This window comes from Silurus aristotelis (genome assembly GCF_946808225.1).
Source record: "Silurus aristotelis genome assembly, chromosome: 8".
NCBI classification, from domain to species: domain Eukaryota; kingdom Metazoa; phylum Chordata; class Actinopteri; order Siluriformes; family Siluridae; genus Silurus; species Silurus aristotelis.
The window spans coordinates 10,944,555-10,966,777 of record NC_139581.1 but is presented as its reverse complement, the minus strand read 5'-3'; the positions used below and the strand labels follow the sequence as shown (position 1 = coordinate 10,966,777).

The 22,223-nt window shown below is 37.3% G+C and overlaps 2 protein-coding genes across 2 annotated transcripts in view; one reads left to right on the top strand and one right to left on the bottom strand.

The window, feature by feature from the left end:
* Positions 1-55: 55 nt before the first annotated feature.
* calm3a (calmodulin 3a (phosphorylase kinase, delta)) lies at positions 56-6,480 on the top strand. Its single transcript, XM_083549153.1, has 6 exons — positions 56-290; positions 3,474-3,504; positions 4,254-4,397; positions 4,532-4,638; positions 4,881-5,016; positions 6,120-6,480. The coding sequence occupies exons 1-6, from the start codon at positions 288-290 to the stop codon at positions 6,146-6,148; spliced, it is 450 nt and encodes a 149-aa protein (XP_083405279.1). The 5' UTR covers positions 56-287; the 3' UTR covers positions 6,149-6,480.
* A 7,342-nt stretch (positions 6,481-13,822) lies between these two features.
* Positions 13,823-22,223, bottom strand: part of ptgir (prostaglandin I2 receptor) — a 30,155-nt gene continuing 21,754 nt past the window's right edge. Inside the window, exon 4 of the mRNA XM_083548331.1 lies at positions 13,823-16,919. Within this exon, the coding sequence (XP_083404457.1) occupies positions 16,659-16,919 (261 nt within the window). The 3' untranslated portion in view covers positions 13,823-16,658. The remainder of the gene's footprint in view (positions 16,920-22,223) is intronic.

The following is a 22,223-nucleotide window of genomic DNA, read 5'->3' as shown; positions in this document are numbered from 1 at the left end:
TTTTGTTGTCGTTGACTTCAGACCTGTCTTGCGCTAATGAATTACGTCATTCGGCGGAGGGATACGGTGTGACAGAGGGCGGATCACCACCACCTCCTCTTCTCCCCCTGTTTGCGGTGCGACGGCGGAGTGGTGGCTTCAGCGCAGTTTCCGGTCCAGGATTTCGAGCTGTGTGCGCTTACCGAGAGCTTTCATTAAACCTGACCGGATAACGGCTCATATTTCGGCCTGACAAAAGCCGGGGCTCGCTTTCCTGCGGATTTGCTTCAGCTCATTTGTGAAACACAATGGTAAGTGCGTGCGACATGCTGCGTCTCTGCAACCTCTCTGTGTCTCGGTCTCTGATGAAGGTCCTGCAATCATTCAGGCTCGACGAAAGCTAAAGGACAGGGACAATGTGCACAAATCCTAACCCTAGCGTGTTTGTTATTATAATTATTATTATTTTACTGCGTTCATGGGATGAACTGGTTATCCACAAAAACAGACTATGAATATGTCTGCTGTGGACTCGGTACATAAGCGACATCTTTTTGAGCGAGATATGAGTGACTAACTAGCTTAACTAGCCGTCTAGGTAAGTAGATGCAGTAGATGACATACTGCTGCTCGCTCTGTCCCCCTGCAGTGCTTCTGGTTATTGAGTTAGAACAGCTGACTAACGTTAAGGTTAGCTGGCTAATTTTACGTGCTGTAAGCGCATTGCCTTTAGGAGAAGATGAGTGGGCGGGTTAATAACAGGTGGTCCGAAAATAACTTGCTCAGGTTAGCAGATCAATCACAAACCTGACCACAACATACGCACTGAATTGTCCACCAGGTTTATATATATATATATATATATTAGTTTAGCGTGCTAGCTTCTTCCACAAGGCTACCGTTGGCTGGCTAATTTCACTGCACGCATTTGATCAATAAGACATTCACAGGTCTGTGGTGTCTCTCAGAGGACATTGGAGTCCCAGTTAATGATCGTAAATCTTAGGGTTTTTTGTATGAAGCATTTTGCACAACACTCATCCATAGGTCTCTAAAACTGCACAAAATAATTGTGCATTGCTAGCAGGCATATCTTCCAAACACCCCTCCTCCACCTCCTCCTCTTCCTCCTCCTCCTCCTCCTTCCCTCTGCATTGAACCAAATCATCTGCAGCACCCTGACACTGGATCTGCAGCAGTGACAGAAACTCAGCAGCTCCTTTTAGGGCACAGCCACTGCATGAGTTCAAAATGGAGCTAAGGAGACTTTGTATGTTCTCCTCCTACAAGATGTTGGCTATCTAAAGGCCTCCTGGGTCAGTCCCATCAAACCTGGCCATAGTGGTGTCCATTGAGAGAGAGAGCCTCAGCATCAATTTGTTTTTAAAGCACGCTCCCGAGATCAAAATAGGTGTTTCCGAACACCAGTCTAGAAAATAAAATGTGTTTTTGGAGGTAGTTTTTCTCTTTTTTCATTTCCATCACTTCCAGGGGGAAACAGATCAGATCAGATTGCTGAGTCATTCTGTGCTAGTCTTATGTCTGTTCAATTGATTGCTTTTTAAAATGTGTCTGACCCACCAATAAGTTATATTAGGAGTTTTATTGTATTTTCCATATGGACTATATGTATTTTAAACGTTGGTGAAAGTTGGAGGTTATTTATGTGTTTAGCCCAAATTGATGCGAACTGGTCAAGAATGCAGTTCTGTATGAACAGTTTACACTATCAGGGCATCCATGTCATTAAGGCTGCATTGCATCTACTGTTCAATCAGTCAGGCTCATTGTAGAGTACAAGTCAAAAAACACATGGCATCTTGTTGTCTAGGATTTCATCCCTTTTGGGTGAAGGCAGCAGTGAGAAAGCATGCCCAGATTTCTCGCTAAACTCTCAAGTGTTCTCCATATTTAGTTCACTTACTATATTACAGGCAAGTATGTTAACCTTTAGTGGGAGTGTGATGTATGTCAGACCTGCTGGTTGTTAAAACACACCCTGATTTCCAGTTTCAACTGAAAACACATTTTTTTTGGACACACACCATGCATGTGTGGGTCTTCTGCTGCTGTAGCAGTTAAGAGTATCCTTTACTGGGTGCACAAAGCAAGCTCTAAAAGACTTGGTTTGATAAAGTTGTAGTGGAAGAACCTGAATGTCCTTCACAGAGCTCTGACCTGAACACCTTTGGGATGAACTAAAAAGCACACTTATTCTCTTAGCGCTTGCTCATGTGACTGAATAAAAAAATCTGCATACAGAGATGCTCAAAAATGTAGTGAAAACATTTCCTGGAAAATGGAGGTGTTTTAACAGCAACTGGGGACCAAATCTATGTTAATGAGTGTGATGGTCAGGTGTAGATACTTTGGCATCAAGGCGTATGTCACATATTGGTTCAACATGCAAAAGGCGTGCTGTGTCGTTTAACGGAGTAAACGCACACGTGCCAACCTGCAACAACTTGCATCAAGTTGATCAAATTCAGTTTTCGGTGTGATATTACCCTTCTGGATAAGCTGCAGGCTGTATATGTGCATACATGAAGACTATTGAAGTATTTTTCCATTGCGTTGATCTTCCTAATGTGGATGCTACACATGTTGGTCAGATCATTACATACAGAATAAACACCAGAGCGCCATCATCTGATACGATGCTGTTTATGGCATTTGAGATTGGTGTGCTAGGGTTTACTTAGTGGCTAGCCAAGTTCAGCTGGATGCAAAACGAACCGGTCCAAAGCTAATTGTGAGCCTGTTGATCATTCCATGCTGCAGGGGAGCATTGAAGTTCCCAGCCTACATCTGCAGACCTACACACACATTATGTTGGAATCTGAAACCTGCAGGACTTCAATTATTAAATATGCTGTTTGAAGTCTTTGATCAACATTTGTCTTGTCTAAGACAAAAGATAAACAGTTGCAAAGATGTTATTTCCTGTTTACCTGCTGTACCCTTTAGTCTGAACATCCACGTTTTGCAGGCTGCATTGTTTAGAAGTGCTTGCTGTGTTCTGTAGACATTGACTTTTTTTTTTTTTTTTTGTCTTTCTTTAGGAGTGTGTAGCTACAGTATCAGTTATTTTTATTTTTATTTTTTACAACACAACAGTTTCCCTTTGTTTGCCCTTCTGTAGATCACACCAACAAAAACACGTCACATTTTTGGAACACCACAAAGTGACAGTAGCGTCTAGATTAGGAGAAAAATTTACTATGCTGCTTTGAAGTGTGTAACTAAGTAAAGCTCAGAGCGAAGACACCCAATTTTAGCATCTGATTAATGAACTGTCATAGAGAAGTGCTATAATTTTGTGTGTGCTACATAGGTGACCCTTTTAGTGGCACTCTCTAATTATACCCCGAGTGGCTATTTCAGGCTGAAGAGAATTTATGTCCTTCACTACACTCTAAGTTGTACGTGTGCGGGAGTTCGGCACAACCAGGTTCTGATAATGACACTGCATTATCATTTTGTCATTGCTACAGGCGGATCAGCTGACTGAGGAACAGATTGCAGGTAAGTAGATTTTCAGTGTTTGTGGCTTGGCAAGACTAACATCTGTGTTCTCCCTAAATACTCACAGGAACATCAAACACAGTATCCTCTAAATAATATAGTATACTGTACTATATACAAAATAAATGCATGAAATAAATGTTAAAATAATTTTTTTTCCCATTTTTAACATATCCTTTCTCAAATAATATGGGACTATAATAATTCTGGTAAAGAATATTTTAATTTTGGTGTTCATTAAAAAAAACAACAACAAAAAAAAAAAAAAAACACTTTTGTATTAAATGTTTTGCTCTCAATTCCTAAAAATACTGTTATCACCTATATATTTTTTACTTGGCTTATAAACATGTGAAATGTTTTGCTGTATCCACTATTAACAGCAGTCCCCTAAACACTATATACAAAAATGGGTTGTTGGAAAGACTATTGTAAGGAAAAGAAATTCATTATTTCATACAGTATGTTGCACAGGTTTTATGGTTGATGATTTAAATCAAGCATGATTTAGTCAGGATTCTAAATTAAGTCACATTTTGCTTGATGTAACTAGGCCTTGTATAAAATTAGAAAATTCTAAGATGTATGCCTTTTGTAGAAACCAATTCTTGCCCTTCATAATTCTATTTATCTGTCTGTCTGTCCATCCGTCCGAACACCATCTTTTAGGAACTTTGGAGCCATGTTATCATAAAGAAAATGTGTTTGTGGTATTGGGACTAAAAACTATATCTACTCCCCACCCCCAGAGTTCAAGGAGGCGTTTTCCCTCTTCGACAAAGATGGCGATGGCACTATCACCACCAAAGAGTTGGGAACTGTGATGCGTTCACTAGGTCAGAACCCCACAGAGGCTGAGCTGCAGGACATGATCAATGAGGTCGATGCTGATGGTGAGCCTGCAGTACAACACTTTGTTGCCAAAGAGTTTTAGGGCTTTGGTGTCTGTCAGTTTTATATAAGAATTTCTAATCACTTACCTAGATTTGCATTGGTGCTGACAATAACGCATGGTTATTTCCTCCAGGAAATGGAACAATAGACTTTCCAGAGTTTCTGACCATGATGGCCAGGAAGATGAAGGATACAGACAGTGAAGAGGAGATCCGAGAAGCCTTTAGAGTCTTTGACAAAGTGAGTGCACGTCATGGCCTGATTTACCTCACTAACCTATAAAAGCCTTATTATTTATATCAAGTCTGTCTATCAGTGTAAAATTTACATTGTGTGTCAACCATACACAGTTTCTTCAAATAAGTTCCTGATGATATTTCAAAAGAGTTTGGTTAATCGGGTTAAAACGTCTTCACCTTTTTTTTTTTACAAAACAAATAATTTCTTCTCTGCTTTCTGTTCTCTAAAATGATGCTTTTCAGGATGGAAATGGATACATCAGTGCAGCTGAACTACGCCACGTCATGACCAACCTTGGCGAGAAGCTGACAGACGAGGAAGTGGATGAAATGATTAGAGAGGCTGACATTGATGGCGATGGGCAGGTGAATTATGAAGGTAAGCAGGCTGTCATTTGCACGTAGATTCAATGTCTCACGCAGGAAGATTTTTTTTTTTTTGCATTTCAGAATATTTAACAGCAGCCTTTGTTTGGCTATGAATAACATCACACCATCTGTCATTTCAGCACGTGTAATTTCACATTTCACACAGTGGTTCAGCAGCAGACTCGCTTCATATCATAGGCGTGACGAGAATTACCTAAATAGCTTCTTTTGTACATGTGCACGCATGCTGAGGCAGACATGTAGTGGCTTATGACATAATTTGCAATAGAAATCTTGTTTTCACATGGTGGACTTGGAAAAAAGCACCAGAACATTTAATCTAGATCTGAGATTTCATAATGTTGTTATGCTGTAGATCAGATTCATCCAACCCATGTTTTAAAAGCTAGAGTTAATGTTGGGAACCACAGGCTTTTTTGGAGGGGTGGGGAGTCAGTTTATAGCACAAACACACACACAAACATTCTCAGAAAAAGAAACCTGGACTGGAGTTGCTTAGTTTTTTGTGTCCTAGTGGTGTCCTATAAGTAAGAAATGATCACTGTTGTCTACCTTACAAGCTCGGAAGCAGTGTGAATTGAGGGAAGTGATGTCTGTACCTGGTAGTGGTGGGCCACGGTTGAGAAAGGTTTGGCAAGGTGCAGATCACATATCACATTGCCATTTGTGGTTCATGTGGTTCCATGATGCCCTCACACACTACTATTCACAAACACTATTCAATACTGCTTTTCACTAATACTTCAATAAACACTCCCAAACCACAAGCGCCATTAGTATCTTGCATGGCCTTAGGTTTCGGCTCTTCATGACTCCACTGTGATTTTGCAAAGCATTCATTTACATAAAAAGCCGTGTGAAATGTATATGTTGCTTAAACATTTAGCTTAATCAATAATGCTACATTGTACATTTTGGGTGGGGTTGGGGTCATGATTGTCTGCTGTTTTATTTATTTATTTAAAAATAAATTTAACCCTCAGATTATAAAATATTGTATATAATTTGTATGATTGTAAAATAATTTTTTGTATCATATCTTGACATTTTTAACTGCTCGCTTCTAATGTTGCATTTTTCTGTTTCTTTCAGAGTTTGTGCAAATGATGACTGCAAAGTGAAAGATGTTTTCCATTCTGTCTCTCTTTTACATTGCTTGTCCTACTAAGATCACTCTGTTTTTAGAAAATAAATGATCAGAAGTTTACTTCAGTGAAAATTCAGAATTTCAAATTTCGCAAACACCAACTGAAATCGAGCTAAAGTCTAATTTGTTGAGAGAAATTGCAGCGTAGTCCCAGCAGGCGTGAACGGACCAAGCATAACTGCATGAGCCATTTCGGAGCAGACGTCTTTATATCCGCCACATTTTAAAGACAGTCGTGCTCTAAGTCAAAAATGAAATGACACGTGTAGGGTGTGGTGAACATTTCTCCTAAAAAAAAGAATAAAATAACCGAATTAAATGTGTTAATTGTTATAAAGGGTCAAAATGCTGCATTCAATTAGAGAACAATTGCATGTGCCCTTTGTGGTAAAGTCATGCTTTAACTCTAATTCTGCTGCTCTGTTCCAGTCTAACAATTGAAAGGTAGCACAACAGGATGTTTATACACAGATCCTGTATTATACATCATAATGTGTACTTAAACATCTTCAGATTATGTTTCACTGAAGTTTGATGGATACTGAGCTGAATATTCTTGTTGGCCAGCAGATTTGACAGGTTTGTCTTTATTGTAATGGGCTGTTGTGTGTACTGGCTAAAAACTTTGCACTGATGTATAAAGTACATGGACTGAAGAACTGAATATGGGTTGACTTACGTAAATGGTGTGACTGAAAAATAAATGTGGAGATCGTCATCGATTCTATTTAATAGTGTTAAGCTTTTTAAATGTATCGTTTTCCACCATGCTTGTCTGGTGAACTTTGCATCACCTGTTGTTGTGATAGCATGATCCGTGTGTTTGTTTTAATCATGGTTTCGAGATGTGCCATATACTCTTAAGCCACAGTCTTCTCTCAAAACAACCTTTAGCCACTTAGGACATATATAACTGAGGAATATGTACGCACCCTCTTATATTTGCATTTTGGTGTTAAAAAAAAAAAATAGAAGTATGTTTATTTATTTACAGACAGAGCTGTTGCCACTCCTTAACTAGTTGTTTGTCTCTTGCTTTTGTGGGTTCGTCAGAGCTTCTCGTTCAGTCTCTAAATCTCATCTGCGCTTTGCTTGCAGTGCGACTTAAAAAAAACCAAACAACGAATAAACAAACCAGGGTCCATTAGAGCAGGACAAAAGAAGATGTAGTTTCACTTATACTAAGTAATGTTGGCTTTGGGGGTCATTATTATTCCAGTGATCTTACGGTGGGTGATGCAGGTTTACACTGTTCTACTCAGCGGTCCTTTTAATGGGTTTTCAGTCAGATGTACAAATAAGATCAAGGATTCAACATGTGAAAAGTGTATGAATAAAATGCACATTGTGTGTATAATGTGTGTATAAAATATATATATATACACACACATACATTATACACACACTGTGCATACTATTCATTCGTGTGTGTAAATGTTTTCCAATAAAAATAAATGTACACTATGCTTGCATTCATGTTTTCACTGTCTCTTTTCTGCTTGGTTCCAGCATCTTCTCTGATTGTCTTCATTGCTAAAAATGTGCTGTTTACTATAGATCAGCAGTTTTTAAACAGCTACTACTGCACTGTGAGTGACTGTCGAATTGTGTATATGGAGGCAGGTTGGACAAAAGTTACAGTTCTGTGGTGTGCGACGATGGAAATTTATTGATTTTTTTTTCTGTATCTGAATCTTAAATTACATGCACTCTTATGTAGAATTTTTATTAATAAACTTCCTTCAAAGATGTAGTGGCTCAAAGGCATTGACTATGTATTGTGTCACATTGGATCCTTAAGCATCCCAGGCTCTACATTTTCAGCTTTCTGGATTATATATATTTTTGTAAATATATATAATCCAGAAAGCTGAATTATATATATTTTTGTAAATAGCTTTGGATAACAACCGTGCTGCATAAAACAAATGTTCAATTTTAATCAGTCAAGAACTGTCCAAACATGTTACTAGATGGTGATGATAATTACTGCAGCTTTATTTTGGCTTTCAATCGTCATGTTTGTACATCTGCCACTAGATGGAGCTGTTCCATTATAGTTGTGTATTTTGGTCTTTAGCACAATTGTGTTGCCCCTTGTAAAGAAAGAAAATCCATAGTGGTGTAAAATATAGATATAGCTTTAAATTTTATGTCATTATTATTGTTGTTTTGCATAAATTTAGAGGTGGGGAAAATATTCATAGTTACTCAAGGTCTGCTGCTGACAATTAAAGCAATTAATATACTATGTAAATTTTGTATAAAGTAGAGGTGGACAATGACCTGAGAAATGATCCAAACTGAGTTTTTGAACCAAAAACTTGTATAGGTAGAGGTTTTTTTTATTATTATTTTATTTTTATTTAATTTTTATGTATAAAAATTTCCTTTGGAAAAAAAGTGTCACCTAAGTTTCCTTAAAAGTTCCTTTTTGAGTATGTACTCAAATTTAAAAATGTGTTTTTAAATTAAATTAAGGTTATGTTTCTATGTGAAAAGTACATTATTACTTATTTGAAATGGTTTGAAGACTCAGTTTAAGAAGTCTGATACCTTTTTATTTTTATATTCTGGAGCTATTTTGGCATGCCTTGAATTTTGTACTTATTTCAGTTACCTTAATGCCAAAACCGATTCAAGAAAAGTTCCACTAAAGCCCTATTCGAGCCCTATTCGGACGGGACTAGTTTTCCAAACGACGTTTGAGTTAGACTTTTTTTCAGTCGACATCTGTCATTTCCAACATCTCCGTGTTTATTACGGAGGCAGGCGTGTCTGTGTTTTACATGTGGGCGTTGCACAAGACCACATGTCCAGGATGCGTGGATTGCGTATGGTCATATGACTGATCAATAGTAAAATGGCGGCGAAAAAGAAACTTGGATACCGGCACGCTAGGGTTAGTACGGTAGTTCACGTTGACCAAAACACACAAGAAAACCGCCGAGTTTGCTAGGTAATTTGCTCTGTAATTTTTACAGAGGTCGTGTGAGAGAAAGACAGACATGGCAGCTTCGGGATTAAAATCACGTACAATCAAGTACGTCTGTGAAACAGAAATTTCTCTAACGACCCCCTGTAAAACTAGTCCCGTCCGAATAGGGCTTTACTCCTACTGGATTATACTCTCCAGGCTCCTCTCAACCTGCTCCCTACTCTCATCACAAATCACAATACCATCTACAAACATTATAGTCCATGGAGACTCCTGTCTGACCTCGTCCCTCAACCTGTCCATCACCACTGCAAACAGGAAAGGGCTCAGAGCCGATCCTTGATGCAGTCCAACCTCCACCTTGAACCAGTCTGTCGTTCCTACTGCACACTTCACTGCTGTCACACTGTCCTCATACATGTCCTGCACCACCCTTACACACTTCTCTGCCACACATGACTTCCTCATACAATACCACAGCTTCTCTCTTGGCACCCTGTCATAAGCTTTCTTTAAATCCACAAACACACAATGCAACTACTTCTGACCTTCTTTCTACTTCTCCATCAACATTCTCAAAGCAAATAATGTTTCTATGGTGCTCTTCCTCGGCTTGAAACCATACTGATGTTCACCTCTTCTCTCAGCCTGGCTTCCACTACCTTTTTCCATAACTTCATGGTGTGACTGATTAACTTTATTCCACTGTAGTTACTGCAGGTCTGCACATTTCCCGTATTCTTAAAGATCGGTACCAGCACATTCCTCCATTCCTCAGGCATCCTCTCACCTCTCAAGCTTATAACAGCTTTGCAAACTCTGCATTCTTTCATCAGATTTACTAGGCAGTAACTTGAACTAGTTTTCAATTCACAGGTCTGTCTTGTCAGGAGTTTTTTTGTGTGCTTTACACCATTAGTTGTCTTGTGCAGAGGAAATGGTGATATTTGGCAAGAAACACTCATTTAAGTAAAGAGAATAGACAGAGGAAAAAAATGAAGATAAGTCAATTCGAAACATCTCAACCACTTTAAATGTACCCCAAGCGCATTCGGCAAAACCATCAAACCTTTTGATGCAACAGGCTCTTATGATGAAACGTCTTAGTAAAGGAAGACCAAGAGCTGCCTCTGCTGCAGAGGATACGTTTTTTTCAGAATTACCAGTGTCAGAAACTGCCAATTCCTATAAATGCTTTTCGGAGCATATATATTTCAACATCCTCTGTTCAAAGAAGACCGAGTGAGTTGGGCCTTTATGCTCAAACTGCGGCAAAGAAGAAATTACTTTAGAAGAACAACAAGCAGAAGAGGCTAATAGTTTGGATGTCTGATGTATCAAAGTAGAAGGCTGATAAATAATAAAAATAAAGAAAACACTGAAAGAGAGCGTGTGTCAAAACTTTGAGCGGTACTGTAGACCTGAGTCTTTGTTACAACATTGTTGTGAAAACCATTCAGTTTATACATTCACAAAAAAACAATACATTGATTTACATTGATTGTATTGTATATTGATTGTATTATAACACCTGGGGAGATGCCACTATGGAAACTGAAAGAAAGAATTTGAGGAGACTTAAAGAAAATGTTTTCACTTGTAGTCTATTTACAACATAAGACTATGGATTTAGGCACACAGTCACAAACCTTCCACACACAGAACCATAGACTCACAGGGGTTAAAGCAACCTTGCCATTTTACTTGATGTTTGCGGCTCATATACAAGACTAACACCTACCTATCATGAATTACTCATAAGTATGATTATATATAACTAACTGATATTTCAAATGAACTAAAATTCAATCAGGCTAGTTGATGTAAGCTGCTGAATCTATGGAGACTATTTTTGTTATATATAGCCAGTTACCTTTACCAGATTAGTGACATTTTCTTCACCATGCTCCTTTAAATTATATGAAAAGCAAATGAGACACTCTTGTTTTTGTTTACTACACCATATTAAACATGCTAGGGCTAGAGAAGCACATCCTTAAGTTCCACACTGCGCTTATGCGGTTAATTGGTATTCAGACACACATGGATCATGTTAGTATTATTTTAGCATTACCACATTAACTTGTGAAGCAATAGAAGAGTACTGTATTACAGGGGCTCACTTGGGTGTCTCGCTGCCAAAGTGTGTGTTTGGGCACATAACCATTGATAAATGTGTGAGTCAAAACCACAAGAAGAAACATCACAGATTACTGGAAAGCTGATAAAAGTACCCCAGAGCAGCTGGAAATAATGTATGTTGCTGAAATGAGCACGTAGCTTTGCCTACATTTACACTGGGAAAAAATTGTGAATGTGTGTGATGTCTAACCTTTGTGACTATGGGAAAGATTTGTGTAGGCTGTGTGGTGTTCACATAGCTGCTGTCAAGATTTATTGACTTCTTTGCAATTGGTGGCGAAAACAAGCTGACACCACACACACACACATACACGCACACGCACACAAATGACTTTCACTATGAGATGGTGACTTGTGTTTAAGGAAACCAAGCTGTACTGCTCCAGTTCTCTGTAACTAGAAAGGCTAAGAGTTTCTTGTGGTTGAAGATTTCTCACTTCTCAACCTGCAGCCATTTTCTTCCAATCAAAAAGCATCTGAGACTTGAGCATTATTGCAATATGACACACAGGTTTTGTTATTATTGCAGTCAGACTGTAATTTCTCAGAAGCACTTTAAACGTTTAAACCTGTTGTTAAACCATTTTATTACACCATCTTTTATATTTTTATCTTTTTTTTTTCATGTTTTCTTCTTCATCTTGGCCTTTTGCAAAATCATTTATATGAGTCATTATATTTTAGAAGTAACTCCAGGGTTAGAATTTCTGATTTTGAAATTGAGAATGTGTAGCACAAAGTAAAATGAATACATGCTGCAAACCTGCTGTATGTCACAAAGCCTGAACTTTGAAAATGAAACTCCATAAGTAGTTTTATTTTGTTTTCTAATCTTACTTTGGCTTTCTGCAAGAGAATGTTGGGTAATAAGGCAGTTTAACCGCATGACTGATCAAATGTGGGAGTTCTAAGACAGTTAATGTCATGTTCATCATTTTTTGTTGATAGCCGTGGCTGCCAAAATGAACGTGATACATCTGCATGATCGCATCTTTTTACAGGCAAGTAAAAACAGGCTTCTGTTCAAACTGATGCTCGTGCAGCATCACAGAGCAGTGTAGTTTACTTAAAGCTTTAACTTACATGTCCTCACAACTTCTTACATCCAGAGAGGTGAAAATTTCTTCTCCCTTAGGCCATAGCTGGATTCTAACTCTTCCCACTACTTAAATAAAAATTAAGGTCTGTTAAACATTATGAATTTTGATTTTGAATTGGTATAATAATTTTGAAAATATTTTTTTTTCTTCTGAAAATTTGCTCGTAGAGCATATAGTTTTACAACGCTAGCTAGAAAAATCTGCATGATATTTGTCATCCAGATGAAGCTGATGGATACACAACACACAATAAGAGAGTTAAGCAGACTTCAAGCAGCGCTTCATAAAAGTAATTTATCTCTGTAAAAATACAAAAATAGTCTGCCATGATACCAGCACTTTTTTCTGTATGGAAACATTGCATTTAATATCTGTTATTTATTTATTTATTTATAGATGATTTCTGGGTATATTTGCACTAAAATTGTAGCAAGTTAACATTTTCTAACAGTATTAAAAAAAGTACAGGAACAGTGTTGTTATAGCTCAATAATGATATGATAACATGATGACAATTTACATAGTAAATACAGTCATACAGGGAAACCCTAAAAATAAAATTGCGAATAAATTAAAGTCAATTTCCCGAAAACAGATTATATCCAGCTCTCACTGTTGCTTCTTTGAATACTGGAATCTACGAACATGTACGTAAGAACTGCTGCTATATTTATTAACGTGATGCATACAGTATTGTATATTTATAGAAGATATAATTATTTATAATCCCTTTTTGGTGTCACCTGGAATTAGTTACCTCTTTGTTTTCTTTCACAGAAGCTTTTGCTTTTCATTGTCACGTCTTGGCTACCGATTGGAGAACTAAATCTAAAGCCGCATTGTGACATGCTTAATGTTCAAACATTAACAATTCATTCAAATCTAAGCCATGTCTTTTTTTTCTTCCCAAAAGTTTGTTGTCAAGTGCCATGTTTACTACTAAGGCTGATCCCCAGAGTTTCAACAGAGCTGAACGGTAAATACGGCAGACTCATACACAACTTGGGCTGCATTAATCAAGACAGATGTAATTTTTGTCTTTACTTGCTCGTATTGTGTGCGTCCACAGAAACATGTACTGTCATGTCGGCATTTTTGTAGTGTGCTCCACACACAAACTTATGATTGTCAGAGGCATAACTGACTTTGCCTGAAAACCCAGTTCTTGTGTGCAGTGCATTCTTTTGTTTTATGTCTATTTACTTTTCCTTGGCTGTTGGCTTGACCTCTGTACCACCCTGCTGGAGGCATCAACTCACTGCTTTCATTCAGTTCTCTTTGTTTTCATTTAGCAGGTCGTGATAGACCTGAAAACCAGTCTGCTTCATAATTACTGAAAAATAATGCCGCTGACAGATTGCAGCCCAGTTTTCATTAATTTGAAACTTGGTGCTGTGTTTTCAAGCTTTCATATTCCAGCGCTTCACAATTACTTACAGAAATAAGACCCATGTTGGAACCAGTCACATATTGTAAGCCAGTGACAGTTTATTTGAAAACAAACAAAAAATTGCATTTGAATATTAGCTCATGCATGAAAGCAGGTGGTTGAAATGGTCAGAATTTCTTATAAGCCTTACTGCTAATGGCACAAATTTTCTTATCACTAGCATAATTATTTTCACTACTATTGCAGTTTATTTTAGACCATTATATTAACACAGGATGCAAGTAGCGTCCAGGGTAAACAGAACCCAGTTTTCTTTTCCCATGTGTTTAATGTGCCAATGACTAAGATCATTGCACTCCATTTTTTCAACATGTTTATTATTTTTAGAACTCTTCATGATTGTGGAGATAAAATCTCTCTTCTGCAACAATTGCTGTGACAATTGCTGTGAAAAAAAAAAAAAGAGAGCCGAGTACAAGTCAGAATTCAAACCACATCACATGCTGCACACAGAGGTCACACAAACCAGATGTAGCATGTGTTGTACATACAAAGCTTTCACTTCTATATACACTACTAATGGTTTCCAGTACTTACACACCAAATCCATTTATCAAATAAAAACATCTCTAGTTTACTTCACAATGAACTGCTATATGTTTTAAGTGTCACAGCAAGTTGTGTTAAAGAACCTATCTGCAAAAACCTTTCTGAATCAATACTGAAGGATTTGTCTGTTTTGAGATTTCAGAAGGAGCCCAGCTGCACACTTTCTGCTGTTAATATTTATCCCCACATTCTCAAACACAATCTATACAAAGAAACCAGGACATTTTTATAATAGCAAATAAATGTTTCAGCCAGATATGGAACGTAAATGATCTCCTGATTACAGCATGCTTTGTATTCGTGATTCCCATTAAAGATTTACACTTTGATTTAGGCCGAAATATGAATTATAATTGTTCCATGAGCTAAAAGAGCAAGTCAGACAAAACAGACACCACAAAAATGATTTACAGTCACCACAGAAATGATTTCAAAGACTTTAACAACAACAACAATTGATACCACATGTTGTATTAAAATCTTTTCTTTACAAACAACAAACCACGATGACCAAGTGACCAGCTAACGGAAAGTGCATTTTTTTTCCTTTGCTGAGTAATTAAACACGAACACTGAAAAAACTTTCGACATTTGGTTTCAATTAATGATGACGGACATGGTGATTTTAAAATTATAAGCTTTTGCAACATTTATTTCAACTGAATTTATTAATTTATAAGATATATTTATGGATGTTTTAAACTTAATAAACAATACTGTTGGGAAAACATATAAAAAAAACAACAACACAAAGGCTAGTTTTAATGCAGTGTAATTTGTTTTAAAGCCAATGCTTAAAAAAAGATTAAAAAGGCAATATTTTCAACACCTCTTGGTTTCAAGCTTAATGCAGATTTTGGTTAGTAAAACTCATATGACCCCCATATAACCTCCATCACCTGTTCCAGAGGTTTCACAGACGTGTTGTGGTAGAAGCCTTGAAATGAACTGAGACGACATGAAAATAGCCCCTACCTTCACTTTGAAGGCAGAGACGTGCAAATATACAGAACTACAGTTACAGAATGAATCGAATCTATGTACTTGTGAAAAAATAGCAATCTGCAAACGTACCAAGGTTTATTGGGGATGTAGTTAAAATGGCTATAATTAATTAAACGAGGGCACCAAACTAAAGAATGACTGCCGTCTTATTCATTTGCATTTTGTTTGAGGTGAGGAAATGTTGTTGCACAGATCAACTGAAACACAAAATCACACAATCGTACGAAGAGAACATGCTGAACATACACGTTGGTGCAATTATAAAATCAGCCAGGTGCTAACAGCACAATAAAAAAAAATCATGCAGATAAAGGTAAAAAAAAGTATTATTATAATTTTTTTTTTTTATTATTCACATTAAACATCAGGAAAGGGGGAAAACATCATCTCAGTCACTCTGGCAAACTACAGCAGATTTCTGAGCACATTTTTTTGTTTTCCCACACATAGTGCTTTAGAGAGTGTTGAGTGTGAAAATCCCAGGAGTTGCACAGTTTCTTATGAAACGGATTTTATCCAGATTGTTGCCACCCCACAACTGGCAAGTTGCCTAACTGTATGAATGAGCAGGGGTACAGGTATTTCTGATAAAATAGTGAGTGCTGCCCAGTGTTTCGATGCTTAAACTTTTGTATTTATAAATGATACAGATAATAGTGGCTTATTGTAGACAACAATAGTTCTTTGGTAATATTTAGATAATTTATGGTTTGTGCACAACAAGTCATAAGAAAGCCTGTTTTTACACATACACACACACACTTTTTTGTACACACTGTCCATCAATCTATACAGAACAAATTCCACTCTACATATATATTACTAAATATGTCTCGTTTTTACTGTTTTCTTTTTATTAATTTTATTAAAGTCTCCTGACTCGCTGCTTCAAGACAATGTTCATTGTTAAAAGCGCTATACAAATAAAAAGGAATTGAATTGAATTGATGGGGAACCAGGGTGTGGTAGTGGCTAACACTGTCACTTCATTGTGTCCAGATTCCTAGTTTTGCATGTTCTGCAGTCCATGTGGGATTTCCACTGGGATCTCTGGTTTCCTCGTACCTACTGTAGCAAAAACATGCCAGTATGTGTATAGGAAAATAAAATACCCTTCATTTTGAATGCATCTGAGAATGCATGCATATATGATATCTTGTGATGAACTGGCAGCCAAGTCAGTGTGTATTCATGCATCAGACCCAGTGTTACTGAAAGTAGGTCTGGATCCACGCTGAACCCTTACCATGAGAAAGTGGTTAATGAAAATGAACAGAAAGTCCTGGTTTGCTGTTGAGTCTCACTGAGGGACACCAGAGAAACTTTTGCTCTGGAGTGCGGTGGACTCTAAACGATGCGAGAGGCCATCATGTGTTGTCTGCTTCACTGCTGCCTTGCTGAAGCGACAATGCAAAAGTGAACGCACATGCTGGAAGATTGACTTTCGGAAGATGATGAAGACCCAGGGATCCACCACGGGGTTGAATGCAGAGAAGCGGAATGCAAGAAGGTTCTGCTGGTCGTTTCCTACGGGGCTGATGGCATTGACGAAGCCAAAAATCTAAGAGAAATGAGATAAGAAAAAGGAGTGTTAGCTTGGATAAAAGACTTTTGTAAGATATTTCAAATGACTGAATACCGGCGCTCTGTTAAATACGTCTTGGAAAGCTTTATTAACTATTATTAATTACTTCAGTGTTTATTCTGAAAACATTCAAATCGTTTGTGCGGTTCTGCATGACTGCAGCTGCCAAACATATCATAGTGTACAAAAGGCAGGTGAAAGGCAAAGACAGCACAGTGTACAATAATATGATTTGACAGACTAGTTTAACCGTGTAAAGGACTTATATGAGATGTGTATTGTCAGGGTAAAACAAATATGTAGTATTATAGTTTGATTATGGGCAGGGTGTGCAACATATCCACTGAATGAAAGATGAAATCTCGGGTTCTAAAAAAACACCCAAAATATAAACATACCATCTGTTCTTATTAATATTACTGCTTGTGTGCTTCCTGCTATAATTGTCCAGCTAATCAGAACAGTAATTACAGCTGTGTCCGGGTTTAAATCTTGTGAAAATCTGTGAAATTAGGTAAATATGTCTGAGCAGCGATCCACCTAATAAAGCAAATGGACACAGAATGTTGGATTGGTCAAGTTATACTTTATTTGACCATTTCCCCAAACAGAAGAGTTTCGATTCCCAGTCCAGCACAGTGTGCCATTTGATACATGTTTTGATAAAAGCGGATTACTGGCTGGCTAACTCTTTCTAATTAGACTTTTGGCATGGAGTGTGCTTTTTGGGAAGGTCATTGGTTTCAACAACCTGACAGACTGCACATGCTGTGCAAGAGGATCCAAGAAAAATGAATAGAAACCTAGCACTAAAAACAGACAATGCAGAAGTTACAGACACTGTATGTTCATACAGCAGCTGAAGTCTGGCTCTCTTGACTATTTGTGTTCTGCATAAAAAAGCTTAGGTCATGACTTTTTTCTCCAGACCACAGCACCTGCACATGTGGTTGTTTTGTTTATTCAAACTCGAAACACAATTCCACAAATCCCATCAGGAGCGTCGAAAGCTGTCTCTGTTTAGAAGCATATAGTTGCCTGCATGCTCTCTTTCCTAACACTGTTTGCTTTAGTAAAAGAACATGCTGGAATTGACGACACAGCACTCACACCTGAGGGTTAGAGCAGTGTGAAAATAGACATTTGTGCCAGACTGTGTGAAAGGCAACAATCCTATCAACACCTACTAACACTGACATGCAGTTATTTAAGGCGTGGGTCATTTCTGGCATAACTTTTCAAGCTTGCCATGTCCTGAAATGCAGTGTCATCATATAGAATACATTATGGTAAACAGAAAAAATTGTATATTAGTAAAAGGAGGACATTTTGATTAGAGCAGCACCAGACAGAGAAGACGTGGAAATAATGGCTGTGAAATGTGCCACAATGGAACACTCTATACACATAACGATCAATTAATTTCACTTGAACATTGACAGGATGCTGCAGGAATTTCCATGAGCCACTAAGTGATGTTAATGATAGTGTCAGTAACGTGTCATAGCATCTAACAACGTCTATACAGCAATTCCAAATCAGTGGCTACCAACTCATCTGTGTGACGTTACAAGAAGCCGGTGATTGTCAGTGTTGCACGTTGTCAAAACAACTACAGAAAACATGCCCCACCACATTTCCAGGCCTCATATGGTCCTCAAGCAGAAGCTCTCTATCCTGCCATGGCCAACTAATCAAGTTCTGACACGACTGCTTGGGCACCAAGGAACTTTTACAGTGCCTTTATACAAGCACTTTCGGACGAGTTGAGTGTAAGTGCTAAATGAAACTAGTTGGAGGGTTTGTTTGGGGAAGTCTGTAACTGGCTTTACTAATTGTACAAAAAAAACCACAAGACTACAAACACATACACCCATCATGTAACACTGGACAAGGAGGTCTGCTAAATGCCGCAAACGTAAACATAAATGTAACTTAACATACACAACGGGTCAAAACATACCAGAGAAATAAAGCAAATAACTTATTGTTTAAAGGGTGAAATATGATGAAGGTATGCTTTAACTATTTTTTTATTATTATTAACATGAGAAATATGTTATTAGAAAGCAGTTGTTCTTGAATCATAAATCAAACTGTGAAAGAAACTGTAACGTGATACAATCGTTTACATTCAATACATTAAAAATACAGTGTGTGCTTTAACGGGATGCGTTTGGTTTTTCCCACTCATTGAATATTGTTTTAAAAATGTAACCAAATAGACCTAATCCACAGCCCATAATTTAAGCAACATTCAGTTCAGTGAACACCACAAAACCATATGTTGGTAAAAAAGTGTCATAAAGACGATCCTTATTCTTTAACCAAGACTACGCAGTGCTTTTTCTTTAATGTCTTCAGATCAGAACATTATTACATAATCATTTCACAAACATGACAGAATTATTTAAAAAGTAGTTTAGTGCTTTCACCCAGGCTCCCAATCCTGTTACAAGAAACACACCTTTCTGTATGGTTTCAGAAGCTCCTAAATATCTTGCCGAGCTGGATTAGGTGTGCTTTGGTACATTTGGAATGGCAAGTAGTTTTTCAGGAACAAGGTTGGGCCTACATTAAACTCTGCATTAAAGCTTTTTTGTTTAGCAGTCAACATTCTGCTTAATGCCAAAATGTGATAGTTATTTAATGATAGTAAGAAGAAAAAGAAGTGAGGAAGAATAAAAAGTGTGAGTGTGAAGTGTGAGTGTGAGGTGTATAGAACATTTTTAAAGTAACACATCCTATCTGTAGGTCGCATGTAACACTATATTTTAACTAGCTCTTTTCACTTGTGTGTTTGTGGCCCACTTTGTTGTGGTTGTTTTAACCTTTAACCTCTTTTAACCTGTAATTTCATGGGGATTAAGGCTGTAGGTCCCAAGTATACCATTGTGCCAACCGTGATTAAAACATCATCATTACCACACTGTATCAGCAGGCCTGTTTGAACTTGAATAAGTGTTGTAGAATAGCCTTTATTCATCACATATACATTACAGAACAAATAAATTTGTTCTTTGCATATCCCAGCTTGCTTAGAAGCTGGGGTCAGAGCGCAGGGTCGGCCATGATACGCTGCCCCTGAAGCACAGAGGGTTAAGGGCCTTGCTCAAGGGCCCAAGAGTGGCAGCTTGGCAATACTGGGGCTTGAACCCCAGACCTTCCAATCAGTAACCCAGCACCTTAACCACTACCACTCCCCCACTGTGATGGGGGATCGAATTGTGTTCCTGTTTTCTTGTTTGGAAACAGTTTCACAGTGTACTCATAAATCATTTATGAGAAGGTAAAACTGTCGGATGTAGTTTGCTTTTATCTTAACCCGCTTGTGTTCATGTCTCTCTTTTTTTTTTTCATTTAAATATAAATAATAAATTCCGTCCAAACCAATGCATATAAAATACAGTATATGAGATATCCTAGACAAATATATTCCTCAATTCTTTAAAAGTATCAGCAGTTATGGCTATTAAGGAAGTCTTTTGATTGCAGTGTAGTTTAAATGTATCCACTATAACTGGTTGAACATTAATAGCACTGTACAACATCAAACAATAAAGTGGGTCCTTGAAAATTGTGCAATGTGCATATATTTTAGATTGTGACCATTTAAAAATACAGATGATCAAAACCACAATGATCCACATGGCATAAAACGTATAGATATATTCCTATTTACAATAACCAGACAGATTAGGGTCACCTGTTCTTAACACTCCCAATAATATCCTGATCTCTTATTCAGTCAGTGTAAATTTGTGTTTACTATTGACATCATACGGCTCAAGTCTGCTTATAGTTGCTGTCATTGCCTCTTCATCAATCCCGAGACCAGTGCATGTTTCATGTTTTGAATCTGATTTGCCCATAAACTCGTATGCCTAGGGTGTTTGGATGAAATTACAAATCCTTGCATTTGCATCTGCCCTGTATATGCTTGTATATGATTAGTGCTCCTTTTTGCTGCTTTTAATCTGACATGAATATTGTGCACCAGTTTTACAGGAAGGGTGGATCGATAAAGGAAGCTCGGGTTTTGAAAGCAGCCAGATCAAAAAACTTGGCAGGTATCTGCAGATGTTGCAAAAGAAAAGGCTAACAAATTGGTGTGTGAACACAAGCAGAAAAACCAGACCTAAGAAGATGAATTATTGGAAAAGAGTTTGTGTAGTGAAGATTTCAAGATGCTGAAATCAGAAAGAGGCTTTCATAGGAATGCAGAGACTGAATTAAGTTTTATTACCTAGATGTGTTTGTGTCTATCAAACACGTAGAAATACTTAATACAAATATCAGGTTCTTTACATTACAAGCCACAAAGCACCTTTCTTAAAACATCAAAAGGTTTGACAGTGTTTATGAGACACCAAAGCGGCAAAACATAAAATATGAGCTCTATGACAAGTAAAAGCTAGTGTTTTACAAATTATTTTGTAATTATAATTGGACTGTTGTTTACTTTGCACCTGTCAAAAACATGGTTTGATTAAAAACCTTAATTAAAGGTTAATTAATTAAAATTGTATTCTTGAATAAATTAATGGCAATAATCTGTTTTTGTCTGGTACTTAGGGGTTGGGAGAGGGTACAAGATCTCCAAAACTGGGAAATGGGGCTTATAAGGGAAACAATTTTGTTGCTATCTGCCATGTGGAATCACAAGATTGATTTTTGGGACTTCTCTGTAACAGAAGAAAAAAGAAGAAGAAAAACAAGAGATGTGATATTAAAAGTGATAAGATGAACTAACTTGTTTTAGGGATGCTACATTAAATATAATTATAAAAGGTTGATTTATAACTCGTTAATCAATGTGAAAGTGTTGGTGTTGGAAAACTGTTGTGGGAACAAAACACCTTCTGGGAACTCACACAAACATGGTGTCATTTCCTATAAAACCACAGCTAATTTTGTACAATTAATTATTTCCTTATGGAATTATTTCAACTAAAACGTATGCTATTTCATTATTTTGGTCACATCTCCATCTCCACCATCTTTTAATCAGAGTATAGGTGCACATAAGAAGTTCAATAGACCACAGAATCTGAGACAGAAAAAAAATCTATGCCAGTATTTGATCCACGCAAACAGATTAAAGGTTAGATGCAATATCCTGAATTTTTACCTTGAATGTGCGAATAAGAGCAAGGTAGTAAGCATAAATAATACAATTTGAAAAACTTCATCACCATCATTACATCCTTCATTTCATATTATGACTTAATTTGCAAAAACTGACTGAAGATTGCAACCCTTTATCATGGGTCATTTTGT

Excerpts from the sequence above, each read along its gene's own strand:
- calm3a (XM_083549153.1), top strand. Across the intron at positions 3,505-4,253 it reads GACTGAGGAACAGATTGCAG|AGTTCAAGGAGGCGTTTTCC; the intron begins GTAAGTAGATTT and ends CCCCACCCCCAG. Across the intron at positions 5,017-6,119 it reads TGGGCAGGTGAATTATGAAG|AGTTTGTGCAAATGATGACT; the intron begins GTAAGCAGGCTG and ends TGTTTCTTTCAG.